This window comes from Sceloporus occidentalis, unplaced genomic scaffold (assembly GCF_023333645.1).
Source record: "Sceloporus occidentalis isolate IW3139 unplaced genomic scaffold, rSceOcc1.0.p SCAF_21, whole genome shotgun sequence".
NCBI lineage: Eukaryota > Metazoa > Chordata > Lepidosauria > Squamata > Phrynosomatidae > Sceloporus > Sceloporus occidentalis.
The window spans coordinates 14,917,515-14,935,562 of NW_028317001.1; the positions used below are offsets into that span (position 1 = coordinate 14,917,515).

Here is an 18,048-nt window from a genome sequence, read left to right on the forward strand (position 1 = left end):
TTCCATCTCTTCCTCCCTCAGAACAGACTGTGAGGGCAGCAATGGCTTCAGGGCCTGAGACTGAGCATGTGCACATGCCCCAAAGGCCCCTCCTGACCATGCGCAGGGATCACCGGGGCCTTGCTACTGCTGCTGAGGCTTATTCTGTTGACAGCCTTTGCGGAAAGGGAAGGAGTGCACCCTTCTTTCCTTTCTTCCTTCCTTTGAGGAGACTTGGAGGATGCCAGAATGGAGCCCAAGGAGGAGCTGGACTCAGGAGAGAAAGGGAAGAAAGGAAGGCTCTGCTTTGTACATAGAGCTCTATCTGTCTGTTTGGTACGTGTTTCTGTGTGTTTGCCTCTGTTCTTCTTATGGCTGGGAATGGAGCTGAGGACTGATGAGAGAAAAAAGTGTATTTTGGTAAATTCAGAACTTCTGTACAACAAAGAGTCCAACACATTGAAACAACAAATAACTTTATTGAGAAAACATCAGAAATTCAGTGTTTAAACCAGAACTGCCCTCCCCAAGACAAAGAATACATTGAAACCCCAACACCTAAAACCCACCCTCTTCCAATCCTAGCCTCCACCACCAGTTGCACAGTCTATGCCCCAAAGGGAACAAGGCCCCCTTTGCCATTCCCAGAAACTAGACCCCTTTCTGTTAATACCTGCCCCCACCTTTCTTCAGACAACATCCCACACTTTCCAAAAGCTATCATTCCCATAACTATTCTAGCCAGTTGTAAAAAAAAAATCCCAGCACCCCCATCTAGCTGACCTATGCCATGACCCATAATCCCCAGCCAAGTTTATAACCTGAAGCAATTATCTATACTAATAGCAATTAAACTTAACAAACTATAACTTTAAAATAGAAACAGACATATAGACAGACAAATGTAACAAACAAAATCACAAGGGCATTTCTTTGCATTATTGGATTGAAAATATCCTTTTTGTATTTCTTATTGACAAAAACAATGTTAGTTTACGGCTGAGATTGGAGCAGCTTCTCTCCTGTGTGGACTCTCTGATGTTTCACTAGGCTTGAGTTCTGAGAGAAACATTTCCCACAATGCTGGCATTTGTATGGCTTCTCTCCAGTGTGGACTCTCTGATGTCTCACTAAGATTGCCTTCAAAGAAAAACATTTCCTACAATGCTGGCATTTGTATGGCTTCTCTCCTGTGTGGATTCTCTGATGCATGACAAGGACTGATTTGTAGGCATACCTTTCCCCACAATGCTGGCATTTGTATGGCTTCTCTCCTGTGTGGACTCTCTGATGTCTCACTAGGTGTGACTTCTGAGAGAAACATTTCCCACAATGCTGGCATTTGTATCGCTTCTCTCCTGTGTGGACTCTCTGATGTCTCACTAGGTGTGGCTGCCGAGAAAAACATTTCCCACAATGCTGGTATTTGTATGGCTTCTCTACTGTGTGGACTCTCTGATGTTTCACTAGGTGTGACTTTGAAGAAAAACCATTCTTACAATGCTGGCATTTGTATGGCTTCTCTCCTGTGTGGACTCTCTGATGTGTCACTAGGCTTGACTTCCAAGAAAAACATTTCCCACAATGCTGGCATTTCTGTGGCTTCTCTCCTGTGTGGACTCTCTGATGTCTCACTAGGACTGGCTTCCAAGAAAAACATTTCCCACAATGCTGGCATTTGTGTGGCTTCTCTCCTATGTGGATTCTCTCATGACTCAAATGTTCTTCTGTAAAGAAGGATAATGACAGATAAGGCTGAAAATCAGAGTTAAGAGAGGAAGGTGTTACCCCATGATTTATCCCTCATTAACCCCTCCTTATTTGATTTTAAATTAATAAAGTTGCTGTGAATAACCCAAGCATTACCCTGCTGCTTATGCCCCTTAAATCCATGGAACAAGTATATCCTTATTCATAGGAGCTAGCAAAGAAGAGACTGGATGGGGACTGCCTTGAGGGAATCCGTGGAAGCAGATAGTCAAAGGACTGTTGAAAAAATATTCCATTAAACATGTGCAAAAATACTTTGATTGACAGGTGGCATCATATCCTGTGGACTGCCATAGAGTGCCGAGTCACATTTTCACATTCCCTCCATCTCTCTATCACAGACAGAAACACACCCAAAGAGTGATGCATAAAAGGGACACTTTGAGGCCCATTTGTTGAGAAAGGCAGGATAATCAATATACAAATAATAGCAAATAAGTCATTGGGAAAGACGGAGCAAGTGGTCTGGGACCTGGACTCCAATTTTGGGGAGGGTCAAGTGCCAGAGCCTTAACACATCTGGACTACTGTTGGGGATGGGGGGGGGGGTTACATTGCCCCCAAGGGATCTCAACGGCACCCCCCCACACACATTGTATTCTCTTCGGAGGTGTGTGAATAATATTTTGCCCCTCAACATTAGGAGGAACTTCCTGACAGCAAAGGCTGTTTGACAGTGGAACACAATCTTCGGAGTGCAGTGGAGTCTCCCTCCTTGGAGCTCTTTAAGCAGAGGCTGGATCGCTATCTGTCAGAGATGCTTTGACTGAGAGTTCCTGCATGGCAGGAGGTTGGACCGGATGACCCTTGTGGTCTCTTCCAACTCTATGATTCTATCCAACAGCATCCCTTTGGAGAAGTGGTGGCCATTTTGCCACTATTCTCCAAGCCATTGCAGGGCCAAGGGAGGCATTTTACCCAAGAAGTCTCTCCAGAGTCTCAAAAGGCTGGAAGAGGGGCCAAAAAAGCCAGTAAACCTGGTCAGGGATGGGCTGAGGAGTATTTGGAGCCAAAAAGCATTTATCTCCATGATTCCTTCCCACAAAATCCTAGAATTGACAGTTTAAATTAGGATATTTAGAATCCTTAGAAAGTGGAGAGCAATAGTGCCTCGCTAAACTACAAATTCCAAGATTTCCCAGTAAGTTGCTGTGACACTTAAACTACGTGTTAAAGGTATCTAGGAGTCCTGGTAGACCACAACTTGAACCTGGGTCAACAGTGTGATGGAGCAGCTAAAAAGGCCAGCGTGATCCTAGGACAAATCAATACTAGTATAGTGTTATGGCAGGGGGTTGGACTGGATGGCCCTTCTAGTTTCTTTCAACTCTATGATTCTATGTTATAGATGAAGGGAAGTAATAGTGCAACTCTATTCTGCTTTGGTCAGGCCCTCACATGGAATGCTGTGTCCACTTCTGGTCACCACAATTCAAAAAGGATGTTGAGAAGATGGAGTGAAGCCAAAGGAGAGCAATGAAAATGGTGAAGGGTTTGGAAACCATCAAGCTGTATGAGAAGTGGTTTAGGGAGCTGAGAATGTTTAGCCTGGAGAAGAGAAGGTTAAGAGTGGACATGATAGCCCTGTTGAAATATTTGAAGAGATACTGAGGATGGAGCAAGCCTGCTTTCTGCTGCTCTAGAACAAAGGACACGGAACAATGGATGCAAACCACAGGAAAAGAGGTTCCACCTAAAGATTAGGAGGAACTTCCTGACATTAAGAATTATTCAACAGTGGAATATACTCCTTCAGAGAATGGTGGCGTCTCATTATTATTATTATTATTATTAATTTCTAAAGCACTCCTTCTTTGAAGGTCTTTAAAGGTCTTTGAAGATCGTTAAACAAAGGCTGGGTGGCCATCTGTCGGGGATGCTTTCAATGTGTTTCCTGCATGGCAAGGGGTTGAACCAGATGATCCTTATGGTCTATTCCAGCTCTATGATTCTATAATTCTAAAGTGGAATCATAGTGCCATGATAATGTAGAATGAAAGGGCCCTCAGTCTTCATAGTAAGGGCAATGAATTCAGCTTCCTTACCCACAGAGGCCACATTCTCGTAATTCTCCATCATCACATCCTTGTACATAAGTCTCTGCTTCTTCGTCAGCAGTTTCCATTCATCCTCAGTGAAATATACTGCCACATCCGCAAAGGTCACCTGCAATAGAAAATAGCCCTCATCCAGAGAATGACTAATAAAAGGGGAGGGAGAAGCACATGATGCTTCCCAAAAATTATTGGATCACCTTAGAATTTAGTCCAGGAAATAAACTTTAATTGCTGTTAGCAAGAAAAACCTACTACCTTTGAGATCCAGTTTGTCTCAAATTCTTCCAATACAATATACAATATAATAAACAATATAATTTAGGCCATGGCTGGGATATTGATGATGGATTAGGATACTGACTATACCAAAACGTATTATATATTTAGCCTCCAAAGATTATAGTGCATTTAGCCATGTGTTGCCAAATTTCAGAGGTGAATGTCATTTTTAAAAAGCAGTTCTGGGGAGCACTGTGGGCTTGAGGGCCATGGGGCCACCCCCAATTTAGATCCAGAGACATTCTCCCATATTCCCAACATTTTACAGATGGAAAAACAAGACACATGTGGACAAGCAATGCCAGAAAGTGGTGAAGATGGTCAAAGTTGTTTATTAGGAAGATGAGACAAGCGAGGAAGGGCACCGCAGTTTGCTTTTGCCTCAGACTCCTATCAAGGGCCAGTCCCTGCCCCCTTCTTTCTTCTCCCCTCCCCACTTTTGAGTTGATGGGGTGCAAACTCCTTGGCACTCATTAAGCAGAAAATGAAGTGAGCTGAAGAAGGGGGAAAGTGGGAGGAGCAGAGAGAAACCAGGACATTTGAAAAGCCCCCGAAATAATGGGTGACAGAGGATTAACCAGGACTGTCTCTGCCAAACTCGGACAGTATTTTATATGCTTCCTTTCATAAATTGGCCCAGCAGTGACCCAGATAATAATAATAATAATAAAAATAAAACTTTTATTTATATACCGCCCTTCCATCGATCAGGGCGGTGAACAACATAATAAAACAATACATACATTGTACAAATTAAAACAACTTAAAAACCCCCGGTCAGCCATCCATCTTGCCGTTAACATAGAGAGGGAGGCCATTTAGGACTTCAGATGAAGCTCATAGGATAGTGACTCACGAAAGTGTAGTTGTACCTCGTCAGCCTCTTTCTCTTGGGGCCCAACTCCATCTGCTTGGCTTCTGTGTTGGCCATCAGGTGGACAGGGAGATCCTGGTGGCCCTGCACTTGGGTCACTTCCAGCAAGAGAGGCCCCTAAAGCTGTGTCCAAGGAGGCCGAAATGAGGTTCCTGAGAAAAATGACCAAGGTTAGAAATGGCTTGGCAAGAAATCCTACAGTACTCAAAGACACAGAGAACAGCATCCTGCTGGTGAGATACGCAGGTGACATATGCCTCCTTTGGGCCGATGCAGAGGTGGGTATCCCCTTCCTCCCTCTGCACCAAACAAACCCCCTGGACCTAGCATAGATTCACTGCAGATCCCCTACACAACAGATACTCCATGCCTTATTAGAGTGGTGAAGGACGAGGGGATGGGGAATTGGAGAGGGCCCTGGTTATGCCCCCGTAGCTAGAAGTATCATAAATAAATAAATAAATAAATAAATGTGCATCATAAATAAATAAGTAAATAAATAAATCATCTGCTGAAGCCTCCAGAGGTCCCCAATACTTTCTCCCAGCATAATCCCCTTTCTCAAGAAGGCTGCATCCGCACTGCAGAAATAAGGCACTTTGACACCGCTTTAACCACTCATGTGCTATGGAATCCTGGGATTTTACGTTTGGTACATTTAGCCTTATCTGCCAGAGAGCTCTGGTGCCCCAACGAACTACAAATCCCAGGATTCCACAGGATGGAGCCAGGAGAGTTAAAGTGGTTTCAAACCGGATTCTTTCTGTAATGCAGATACAGCCTAAGTCAGTTGTAAAAGGATAGAAGCACCCAAGTCGAATTTTTATCCTGTTATAAATGGTTTTGCTTTTTTAAAATGTTAGCGGTTTGTTTTTCTGTCTAATCCTTATTTTTGTTGTTCTTGTTTGTTTCTATGTTTATTTGGTAATAATATGAGATGGTCTGGTCTGCCTCCTTCCTTCTTCCCTGAAAATCTCTCAATAAGAAAACTGGGGAGACTTTTAAAACCTCCCAAAGGAGCTACTTTTGGGCTAGTTTTGGGGGCAAGCCTCCTCTTAGAAGCCAAAAGCCCAATGTTTGCAGATAGTAACAAGGCTTCTATTAAAATTATCCATCCCATTTCTAATCTCTTTTAAAACCCATGCTCCCCAGTAGAATCAGAGCTGTGTAAGAAAACCCTCTCAGAAAAGACACACAAAGGGACACACTTCCTTCCTTTTGGCCCAAGGAGCCTGGTGTCCTTCTCCTCAGGGAGAGAAAGAGGAGCCTCTCGGTTCAACTGAAGAGGCCTCAGAGAAGGTTCCGGAACATTATTCCCCACAGTCACAAGCAGCACTAAATGGCCACCGGAACACAAAATGGCTGCAAGAACACAAAATGGCCACTAGAACACAAAATGGCTGCCTCTCCCTCAGTGCTTGTCAGTTGGCAGTTGGAGGCCTTCAGGGACCCCAAAATGGAGGATGAAAGGTCCCCAAAGTCGGAAGGGACCCCAAACATGATTTCCAAACCTTAACAACACCTAAAAATTATTCTGATCCTTCTATTGAAAGTAGAAACCTGATCCCTCTACCTCAATACAATCAATAGTGGAAGATATTAATATTTTCTCCCCATCTAGGCAGCACAGAATCAATACAAAATGAGCAGATCAATATCTATGGGACTGACAGGAGTAGATTGGGTCCCCTACTACAGCCCTACTACAGAGTCCTGACCATTGAGAAACAGCCTTGAGCAACAGGGGAACTGAGAGAAGCGGTTCCAGCTGCAGGACTGTTGGAGACTGCAATTCCCAGGATGAGTTGCATCCCTTTTGGTGCATTTTATGTACAGGGGCTGACTAAAGAGGAATACATTAAAGGCTCTATTGTTGACTGTTAAAATACACACTAAATGAAGTCATGGGAATATCAATAACGTACACGAAAATTTCCAGTCAAGTTTATAAATGTTGGGATACTATGGATAAAGTTGCTCTTTCTTTGCTCCCAGGGAGGCTGCCTTGTCCTGAGTCCTGGGGGATGCCAAGGCTCCCCTGGAGCAGGAGAGTGGGGCTCCATAGGGGTTTGAGGGATGCTCTGGTGGGGGATGCTGGGAACTGCAGTCCAACAATCTCTGGGGGGCCTTGCTTTGCCTTCTCCTCCTGAGCCAAAGCAAAAGAGGAAATCTTGCTGGAGGACTTTGTGGAGAAGGAAAGGTGTTTTCAGGGGGAAGCAGAAAAGTCAGTTTACATGCAGGCTGACCAGTTGTCCTCCTTTCCCAGGACATGTCCTACATTTCAGCCTTCTGTCCAGGAGGAGGCCCAAAAGGTCATCCGTTTTTAGCCTAAGAAGCATGAATGTACATTTCTCTGAAGGTTTTTAGCTTTTATTTGGTCATGCACTCCATTTTCCTTGAAGTCTTCCACTTTGCAGTGCCTTGTCCTCCTTTGTGGGGAGGACATCTGGTCACCCAGCTTGAGGGTCTCTCCTCCAATAGAGCCATGGGGTCCAGAGGGAGGGCCAGTCGTGGGTCTCCAGGGCTGGTGTTAGGGTCCGGAGAAGGGAGGGAGAGGCTGGGAAGCCAGAACCTCAGCGTTTCTCCATGCAAAGCAGCTGCTCCAACCACTGGGCTATATTCCCTTCCCAATGGGTTCAGGGTTACAAAGCGGCTGCTGGCCTTTTGTCTTCTGAATCCTGCCTGCATTGGTCACCTCTCCTGTGGCACAGTCCCACTTCTGCCCCACCTAGGGTTGCCATATCCCGGCGGCCCCCGTGACATTCACGGTTTCGGTGGGCCCCTCCCGGTCACGGTCCGGTTTGGGCCCCCACCCGTGCCTTGTTCCCGGCTTGGGGGGTCCGCTTCGGCCATTGCCGCTGCTGCGGCGCCGACCCATCTCCTCCTCCTCCTCCGGCTCCACCTTCCTCCTCTTCCTCGGCGGGCCGGCAAGCGCCGCTGCCACCGTGCCCCCACTGGGAGAGCTTGCGCACTGCCCAGGCCTCAGTAGGGGCCATTGGCAGCGCGCGCGCCTTCCCCATTCCCTCCGCGCGCGCGCGCCTTCCCCATTCCCTCCGCGCGCGCACGCCTGCTCCATTCCCTCCGCGCGCGCGCATGCGCGCGCGTGCTTGCCCCGCTTCCCTTCCTCCCACGCCAGGCATCCTAAGGAGGAGGAGGGAGAGAGGAGGAGGAGGAGGAGGAGGAAGGAGCCGGAGGAAGGGTGCCTGAAGGCCAGGGCAGAATTGGGCCAGAGAAGAAGGAGGAGGAGGAGGAGGAGGAGGAGGAGGAGGAGAGCTAACTCAGTGGCCATTAGGTCTGCCTTGGTATTTTGGGGGTTTTAAATTATTTTTTAAAATATAAAATACTTATTTTATTTAATTTTTTTAATTTTTATTATTGCTTTTTTATTTTATTAATTTTTATTATTGCTTGTTTTATTTTATTTTATTAATTTTTATTATTGCTTGTTTTTATTTTATTTTATTAATTTTTATTATTGCTTGTTTTTATTTTATTTTATTAATTTTTATTATTGCTTGTTTTTATTTTATTAATTTTTATTATTGCTTGTTTTATTTTATTAATTTTTATTATTGCTTGTTTTATTTTATTAATTTTTATTATTGCTTGTTTTTATTTTATTAATTTTTATTATTGCTTTTTTATTTTATTAATTTTTATTATTGCTTGTTTTTATTTTATTTTATTAATTTTTATTATTGCTTGTTTTTATTTTATTTCATTAATTTTTATTATTGCTTGTTTTTATTTTATTACATTAATTTTTATTATCAAATATATACACCCCTGCCTTGTTTTTTATTTATATTTTCATTATTTTTTATTATTAAATATATGCAAGTGCATTTTTTGTGTATTTATGGTGCTTTGAATGCTAACAAGTCTGCCTTTCTTGGCCAATTATAGTGGTGATGATGATGATGTTGATGATGATGATGATGAGGAGGAGGATGAGGATGATTATGATGATGATATCAACAAGCCTCTGAGGCACGGCCAATGTAACTTGCTGTGATTTTTACAAACTCATGCGCAGTGAAGAAAAACCACAGTCCCTTGCCCAAGTACACACTTCTGAGAAGTACAGTTGAACCCGAGGGCAAATACATTTCTGCCTAAGAATAATGCCAAAATGTCCTCCATTTTGATCATGCCTAAAAACATGCATTTATATTAACATTTTTTAAAAAAAAACCTCATTTTTGTGCGTCCTCCATTTTTATAAAAATGTGTCCTACATTTGAAAATGTTGCCCTACATTTGTCCTACATTTGTCCCGGTTTGGAGGTCCTCACTTATGGCAACCCTAGCCCCACCACAGTCTTACGGAGAGGGCCCAGTTTGAGGGGGAGCTGAGGATTTCTGTTCAGACATTTTGTGAGAGATAATGTTTTAAAGAAAGCTTTTCCTCTGCTTTGGTTTTGTGGGAAAATACCTAATGTATAGCATTTCCCACCTTGGCAGGAGATGGGGCCAAATCATTGGGGTCCCTAGGGTTAGTGTCACCCGGTTTGACCGTCTCCTCCTCCCATTTCACGCCATACAGACTTCTTAGTAGTGCTTTTTTCCCACTAATGTTACTTGAAAATCATAATTCCCATATTCCACTGAATGTAATGCTAATAGTTGTGAAATAAACAACTAGCAAAATTAAAATGATACCTTCAAATAACAATATCATAGGCACAATCTAAATGTATTTACAGATACATAGTGAAGATTTAGTGAAAATGTGATGTTTAAAAAGAAAAATTAAAAAGGATAACTTTTAAAGATTAATTTAAAAACAAATTAAGATTAAAATGTTGAAGTTTTGTTCTTCCAGGCAGCAGAGCCCAGCTCCTCCATGACCTCCTTCTTGATCAGAGGAGGGGGATGAAGGGAAGACCGTGGCCACAATTACTTGGGGGGGGGGGTGGTCCCTTAATGCCACGGACCAAGACCCCTCCTGGGAAGAAAGCATCCTTTGAGGCCCTTCATCCTTCCTCCCATGGCCCCCTTTCCCTCCTCCTCTCTCTCCTTCCTGACCCCCCACTAGGCCTGCCCCCCACAACTGCCATTCCTCTCCTTGAAATGGGAACTGGGGGCTCTTCTTCTCTCCCTCCAAACTCCCAGCCTTTCCCTGCCCCCTCTTGCCCTTTGGAGGACGGAGTGGAGGACTGGAGTCCTTCCAGGGGGGACCTAAATCATGCAGACCCCCTGCTCCTCCCCTCAGGCCCTTTCACTAAGAGCATCCATTAAAGAGCTTTAAAGAACCATAGAGTCACAGGAGATTTGGAATAGACCACATGGCAAATGGCAATGGAGGGCAGAAGGTGACAATGCCAAGGAAACTCCTCTGAGTCCCAGCCATAGTAACTCCTGGTAGTAAATAGTCCAGGGGGCTGAGGGGGTCTCCTCTCCCAAAGTGGGGTAGTAAAGACTAGTTCCCATGGGACTGTGGGCCCCCATTACCTCTTAGCAAATCTATGGAATACGCTGCCTCCAAGAGCATTGGAGGAGTCTCTGGCTGGATGGCCATCTCTTCGGAGGACTTGGAGGGCAGATTGGGGCTGACTGTTTGGCCCTTGGGGCTCCCTTCCAGCCCTAGGAGCCTATGAAGCCTACCTTACAAAATGGCCGTTGGAGCAGAAAAAGGTTGCCAAAACACAAAATGGCCACTGGAACACAAAATGGCTGCCAAAACACAAAATGGCCACTGGAACACAAAAAGTTGCCAAAACACAAAATGTCCACTGGAACACAAAATGGCTACCAAAACACAAAATGGCTACTGGAACACAAAATGGCTGCCTATTCCTCAGTGCTTGGCAGTTGTCAGTTTGAGGCCTTCAGGGAGAGAGAGAGAGAGAGACTGAGGGGAAGAGAGGAAGGAAGTCCTGGAGGAAGGGGGTCTTGGGAGATAGAGAGCCTTCCTGAGATATTCGGGATTCGCTTCCGAAAAAAGGGGTTTCTGGCTTCATAAAGGATTTGGGGAAAACTGGATCTGAAAGAGAGTAGTCTTTTATCTTGCCAATGGGATTTAAAGTGTATTACCTGGACTTGATCTCCCAGCATCCACATGGCCAGAAAGAGGAGAGGTCCTGCCCTGCAGTTAAGGACACTCCAATCTCTCTGAATTTAGGACTACAACTCCCATGTCTTCTTGACCAGAAACATTGGCAATATCTTTCTTTCTTTCTTTCTTTCTTTCTTTCTTTCTTTCTTTCTTTCTCCCTATCTGTCTTGTGAGGTGTGATTAAGCCCTATTAGTGGTGTTACTCCTCTTGTTGTCATTGTGTGCCTCCAAGTTGTTTCTGATTTATGGCAACCCTAAGAGAAGTCTTTTGCATGCTTTTAATAACAATAACAACAATAATAATAATGTTTTTATACCCCTCTATTCAGCTAAAAGGCTTTCAAAGTGTCTTACAAATTGTTAATTAGACATTTAGACATTATAGCAGCCCTTCGCAGGATTTTCTTGGCAAGATTTGTCCAGAAGTGGTTTTGCAAGTGCCTCCTTATGAGGCTGAGAGAGTGTGACTTCTTGCCTAAGGTCACTTAGTGGGTTTCTGTGGCCAAGAGGGCATTCAAACCCTGGGCTCCAGTGTCATAGTCCAGTGCTCCAGCCACTAAACCATGCTGGCTCTTTCTTGAGGCTTTGTAGCTTTTTGTGGTGTGGCTCCAAGTCATTGCTGACTTCTGGGGAGCCTCTCCTGGGGTTTTCTTGGCAAGAGTTGTTCAGAGGAGGTTTGCCATTGCCTTCCCTGAGGCTGAGAGAGTGTGACTTCTTGCCCAAGGGACCCAGCTGGTTTCATGGAGGAGTCGGGCACTGGACCCTGGCCTCCAGAGTTGTAACTGAACACTCAAACCACTGCACCACACTGCCTCCCATTCCCATGTACAACCTGTGAAATAACTGCAGACTTTTTTCTGTTCTTCATGGGTGTCTTCAAGTCTTTTCCAACTTATGGCGACCCTGAGGCAACCTTATTATGGGGTTTCCTTGGTATGTTTCTTCAGAGAGGGGTTGCCATTGCCATCCTCTAAGGCTGAGAGAGTGTGACTTGACAAGGTTCACCTAACTCCAAAACACACTGCAGCAATAATCCAATCTGATACCACTTTAACTGCCCTGGCTCAGTGTTCGGGAATTCTGGGAAATGTAGTTTTGTGAGACATTGAGCTTTCTGTCAGAGGGCTATGGTGCCTCAATAAACTCCAATTCCCAGGATTCCCTAGCACTGGGCCAGGGCAGTTAAAGTGCTCTCAAACTGGACTATTGCTGCCGTGTGTTTTGGACCTTTCTTGGCCGCAAACTGTCCATAGCCTGCAATGCATCTCCTAATTCTGTTGGCAGTCCCTCCCTCCCAACACTTTCTCATTTCCCCCCAAAACCAGCGCAAAGCTGGCAGATGGAAAGAGGGTTTAAAGCAGCATTTAAATCTGCCATATTTGTTTTTAAAAGACTAAATGTCCCAAATGCTATTATCAGTTTTGTAGCTATTATTACAGAAAGACGTAGAGTGCAAACTCCTCAAGTACCTTTATTTTCTGGAGCGAGATGGGCTTTTCCAACTGACTCACTGTGATGATCTCCGGTGGTCCAAGAAGCCAAACTGCGGCCCTGTAATAATAATGGTAATAATAATAATAATAATAATAATAATAATAATTTTTACCCCTCTCTTCAGCTAAAAGGCGATTAGAGTGGCTTACAAATTGTTAGACATTTAGACATTATGGCTCTTAGCCCATCAGACCCTTAAATTCCTGAAATCACGCTGCCTCCATCCAGTGAATTATAAAAGGGTTTCCCTTAACCTACACTGGGACCAGTTAAGGAACCTTATTTCTACTTCTTTACTGATCTTTCCAAGCATCAACCGATCCAAGACACATGTAAAAGGAGCTTCGAGTAGTAGATACTCTAAGGAGGTATTTATTATAAATAACAAAATATAACTGAAATATAAGTCATACAAGATATTAAGAATCTTGCAGGTTACAATATTTGTAAGTATATAATATTCAATTCATAAAAGCTATTAAAATAATAAATAGACCTAAACATCCAATTCTGAGACTAACTTCCAAGATCCGCTCTTTAACTCTCTCTCTCTCGATCTTCAATCGACACAATTCCCCCAACTGTCTCTTGGTCTCTCAGGCCTTATATCTCCTTTTCACGGAAGCTTCCAGAAGAACCTTTATCTTGCTCTCTGATTGGTCAAGAGAGCCTTCCGTAGCAGTGATGTCACTCTGCATTTGCATAAACCTCCCTTTACTGCCTGAAGAAGACCTCCATTGACTGGAGCCCAGTCATTGCATTTTCCCAAGGCAAGGCTTGCACCTATTTTCCAATGTTGTTCTTGGGGTCTGCCTTCCCGTTGTTTCCAACTCTTATGGTGACCTTATGGGAGTCTCTGAAGGGGTTTTCTTGGCAGGTTCCTTCAGAGTGGGTTTCCCATGGCCATCCTCTGAGGCTGAGAGAGTGTGACTTGCCCAAGGCTTCAGTTCTTTTGGGAGTCTTTTTGCTTTATCTTCTAGAAGGCAGCTGAAGTGTTGCTTCTTGCTCTGAAGGAGAGGAACCTTCTGGCATCCAAAAGACTAACATTCTCTGGAGTTATGTTTGATAATACAGTGGTCCCCCGGGTTACGAAATTAATTCGTTCCGCTGCCGCTTTCGTAACCCGGAAGGCTTTCGCAAGCCGAATTGCCATAGGCGCTAATGGGGAAAAGCCGCGATTTCGTGCGAAATAGCGCCGAAAAGCACCAAAAGTTTTTTCGTAACCCGAAAAAACTTTCGTAACGCGGAACAGTTTTTTTAATAGGATTTTTTTCGTAACCCGGAAATTTCGTAAGGCGGCGCATTCGTATCCCGGGGTACCACTGTATATATAGGATTGTAATACATGCTCATTTATTAAAAGGTTTATAGTGCATCTCATATCATAGAATCTCATAGATATGTCCCTTAATAGCAGTTAACCAAATTAAACAGTATATAAAACAAAAACATGAAACAAGCTAGACAAGAGGCCTCCAGGCTGCACCTGGCCCTTTCGCGTTGGCGGCAGCAGTGGAGCTGCGGCCGTGAGGAGGCCAAGCCTCAGACTCCTCTCCGCTGCCGCCTCTGCCTCTGCGCGAGGGCTGGGTGCTGGCTGGAGGCTTCTTGGCCTCCAACACCCGAACCTGGCCCTTTTGTGCCAGCGGTCGCGGCAAGGAGGCTGAGGAGGCCTCTGGTGTTGCTGCTTCATCACCTCGGCCTCCTCGTTGCCAAGGCCAGGGGAAAGGCCAGGTGTTGCTCCTGGAGGCCAAGAGGCCTTTCCCCCGGCAGTGTGCTGGCAGTGGAGAGGAGGCCAAGGAGCAGTGCCAGAGGCCTCCTCGGCCTCCTCTCCACTGGCGCCACAGCACAAGGGCCGGGTGGGGCTATTGGCGGAAGAGGGGGCGTGCAGGCTGAGGTGGAGAGGAGGCCTGTGGCGCTGCTCCTCTGCCTCCTCTTTGCTGCCACCGCTGCAATCACTGCCACCTCAGCAGAAGGGCTGGATGGTGGGCTGGAGGCCTCTTGGCCTCCAACACCCCAAAGCGGCATTTCCCCCGACTGTGGCGGTGAGGAGGGAAAAAGTTGGGGGGCAGTGGAGAGGGACTTTTGTTCCCAATGTTGGCGCGCGTGGTCTTGAACATACGCAGATTTTGGCATATGCTGGCGGGGGGGGTCTGGAACGGATCCGCTGCGTATACCAGGGGCCCAGTATATTCACAAGCAAAGGAGGGCCAAGAGAGCCCTGGAGAGCCTTGCCTTGGGGTGGCTTTGGATCTCTGGTGCTGCAACAAACTACAAATCCCAGGATTCCACAGGATGGAGCCAGGAGAGTTAACACTGTTTTGAACTGGAATATTTCTGCAGTGCAGATACAGCCTGAGCTGGTTGTAAGAGGGTAGAAGCACCCAAGTCTCATTTTTCCCCTCTTAATTATGGTTTTACTTTCAAAAACTAAGCACTTTGTTTTTCTGTCTAATCTTTATTTTGTTGTTTGTTTGTTTCATTCTTGGTAATATGAGATGGTCTGGTTTGTCAACTTCCTTCATGCGTAAAGATCTCTGAATAAGAAAACTGGGGAGACTTTTAAAACCTCCCAAAGGAGCTACTTTTGGCCTTTTTGGGGGGACTAGCCTCTTCTTAGAAGCTAAAGGGCCATGTTTGTGAAAAAGAAGAATAAGGCTTGTATTAAAACTATCCTCCCCATTTCTGATCCCTTTTAAAACCCATGTTCCCCCAAAGAAGCAGAGCTGTGTAATAAGAAAACCCTCTCAGAAATAGGGTTGCCATAAATCAAGACTTCCAAACCGGGACAAATGTAGGACAGAAGTTTCAAATGTAGGACACTTTTTTTTAAAAAAAATGGAGGACATGTGAAAAAATTTGATGATTTTTAAAAAAATGTTAATATAAATGCATGTTTCTTAGGCATGATCAAAATGGAGGCCAGATGGCAGAAATGTACTCCCCTTTCTGGCCAAATCACCCCCCCTCCATTCCAAAACACACACAACAGCACATTTGGGCATTTCACGTGGCTTTACTTAACATGGCCTCTTGCATATTTCAGAGGCTTATTGCATTATCATCACTACACTATCATTGACAAAACAAGGGAGACTTGTTAGCATTACAAGCACCAAAAACACACAGAAAAGGCACTTGGGAAAAATGCACTTTAAAAAATAAAAAGCATGGCCACTCACCTCCCCCTCCCCCTCCCCCTCCCCCTCCTCCTCTTCATCCTCCTCCTCCTCCTCCGCACCAAAAAAGGGCAAAGGAAATGGCCCTTTCTGGCTGCAGCCCGGCCCAACAGAGGAGGAGCTCCTCCTCCTGAGCCTAGCTGGCCAATGGGGGCAGACTGGGGCTGGGACAGCCCCGCCCCCTGCCAGCTCTCACAGGCTCCGGCCTGGAGAAGGGGCGGGCTGTTCAGCCCCAGCAGCAGGAGGAGGAGGAAGTCCTCCTCATTAGCTCTGTGGGTGGCTCCGCCTCCTCCCCCCCTTTCTGAGGCTCTGCCTCCTTAAAGGGACCAGCTCCCTTTTGAGGCAGGCGTGCGGCCAGGGCCCAGGCAGGCAAGTGGGCCAATTGCGCGCTTCCGCCAGCTGCGCCTGGGCAACGGTCACGGAGGAGGCAGAGGAGGAGGTGGGTGGCCGACCAGCCAGCCAGCCGCACACAGCCCTGCAGGGCAGGGGGATGTGCTGGGGGAGGAGGAGGCTGGAGAAGGGTGGCTGGTGGCCAGAGGGAGCGCGCAGGGGGAGGAGGAGGAGGAGGAGGCAGAGGAGGAGGAGGCCGACACGGAAGTGGGTGGCCGCCCAGCTGCATGAGCAGCCGCGGCCATAAGGAAGGCGTGTGCGGGGGCAGAAGTGGCTGCAGGCGGGGCAGACCCGCTTTTGGCATGAAACCGGACCGTGACCGTGCCAGCAACCCCAAAAGTGGGTTTGGCACGCCTGCAGCCGGGTTATGGCATCCCAATGGCTGCCAGAACACAAAATGGCTGCCTCTTCCTCAGCGCTTGGCAGTTGTCAGTTTGAGTCCTTCAGGGGAGAGAGAGAGAGAGACTGATGGGAAGAGAGGAAGGAGGTCCTGGAGGGAGATAGAGAGCCTTCCCGAAATATTCAGTGTTCGCTTCCTAACAAAGGGGTTTCTGGCCTCATAAAGGACTTGGGGCAAACTGGATCTGAAAGGCAGTAGTAGCCTTTTCTCTTGCCAATGGGATTTAAAATGCATTTCCTGGACTGGATTTCCTACAATCTACATACCCTGCAGTAAGGTCCCTCCAATAGCTCTGAATTGAGAACTACAACTCCCATGTCTTCTTGACCAGAAACATTGGCAATATCTTTCTTTCTTTCTTTCTTTCTTTCTTTCTTTCTTTCTTTCTCCCTAGCTGGCTTGTGAGGGTGATAAGCCCTGTAAGTGGTGTTACTCCTCTTGTTGTCATTGTGTGCCTCCGAGTTGTTTCTGATTTATAGCAACCCTAAGAGAAATCTTTTGCATGCTTTTAATAATAATAATAATGTTTTTATACCCCTCTATTCAGCTAAAAGGCTTTCAAAGTCTTACAAATTATTAATTAGACATTTAGACATTATGGCAACCTTAAGGGAAGCTCTTCGTAGGCTTTTCTTGGCATGATTTGTTCAGAATGGGTTTTGCAAGTGCCCCCCTCTGAGGCTGAGAAAGTGTGACTTCTTGCCTAAGGTCACTCAGTGGGTTTCCGTGACCAAGAGGGCAATCGAACTCTGGTCTCCAGGGTCATAGTCCAATGCTCCAGCCACTGAACCACACTGGCTCTTTCTTCAGCCTTTGCCGTTTTTTGTGGTGTGCCTCCAAGTCATTGCTGACTTCTGGGGAGCCTCTCCTGGGGTTTCCTTGGCAAGAGTTGTTCAGAGGAGGTTTGCCATTGACTTCCCTGAGGCTGAGAGAGTGTGACTTGCCAAGGTTCACTTAAGTCCAAAACACACTGCAGCAATAATCCAATCTGATACCGCTTTAACTGCCCTGGATCAGTGCTAGGGAATTCTGGGAAATGTAGTTTTGTGGGACATTGAGCCTACTCTGTCAGAGAGCTCTGGGGCCACAATAAACTCCAGTTCCCAGGATTCCCTCGCACTGGGCCAGGGCAGTTAAAGCGCTCTCAAACTGGACTATTGCTGCCGCATCTTTTGGACCTTACTTGGGCACAAACTGCCCATAGCCTGCAATGCATCTCCTAATTCTGTTGGCAGTCCCTCCCTCCCAACACTTTCTCATTTCCCCGCAAAACCAGCACAAAGCTGGCAGATGGAAAGAGGTTTTAAAGCAGCATTTAAATCTGCAATATTTGTTATTAAAAGACTTAATGTCCCAAATGCTATTATCAGTTTTGTAGCTATTATTACAGAAAGACGTAGAGAGCAAACTCCTGAAGTACCTTTATTTTCTGGAGTGAGATGGGCTTTTCCAACTGACTCACTGTGATGATCTCCGGTGGTCCAAGCAGCCAAACTGCGGTCCTGAAATAATAATAATAATAATAATAATAATAATAATAATAGTTTTATACCCCTCTCTTCAGCCAAAAG

General features: G+C 45.7%; 1 protein-coding gene across 1 annotated transcript; it reads right to left on the reverse strand.

Moving 5' to 3' along the window:
• Positions 1-438: 438 nt before the first annotated feature.
• On the reverse strand, positions 439-10,529 carry LOC149301663 (uncharacterized). Its single transcript, XM_089484147.1, has 4 exons — positions 10,414-10,529; positions 4,958-5,111; positions 3,795-3,915; positions 439-1,706 (listed from the first exon to the last, which is right to left on the reverse strand). Exons 3-4 carry the CDS (start codon positions 3,841-3,843, stop codon positions 973-975), a joined length of 783 nt encoding a protein of 260 aa, XP_089340273.1. The 5' UTR covers positions 3,844-3,915; positions 4,958-5,111; positions 10,414-10,529; the 3' UTR covers positions 439-972.
• Positions 10,530-18,048: the final 7,519 nt, after the last annotated feature.

What these genes read in the sequence shown, in the direction of transcription:
- LOC149301663 (XM_089484147.1), bottom strand. Translation starts at nt 3,843, where the DNA reads ATGTACAAGGATGTGATGATGGAGAATTACGAGAATGTGGCCTCTGTG. An exon ending in CGAGAATGTGGCCTCTGTGG is followed by an intron (nt 1,707 to 3,794) that starts GTAAGGAAGCTG and finishes CCTTCTTTACAG; the next exon opens with AAGAACATTTGAGTCATGAG.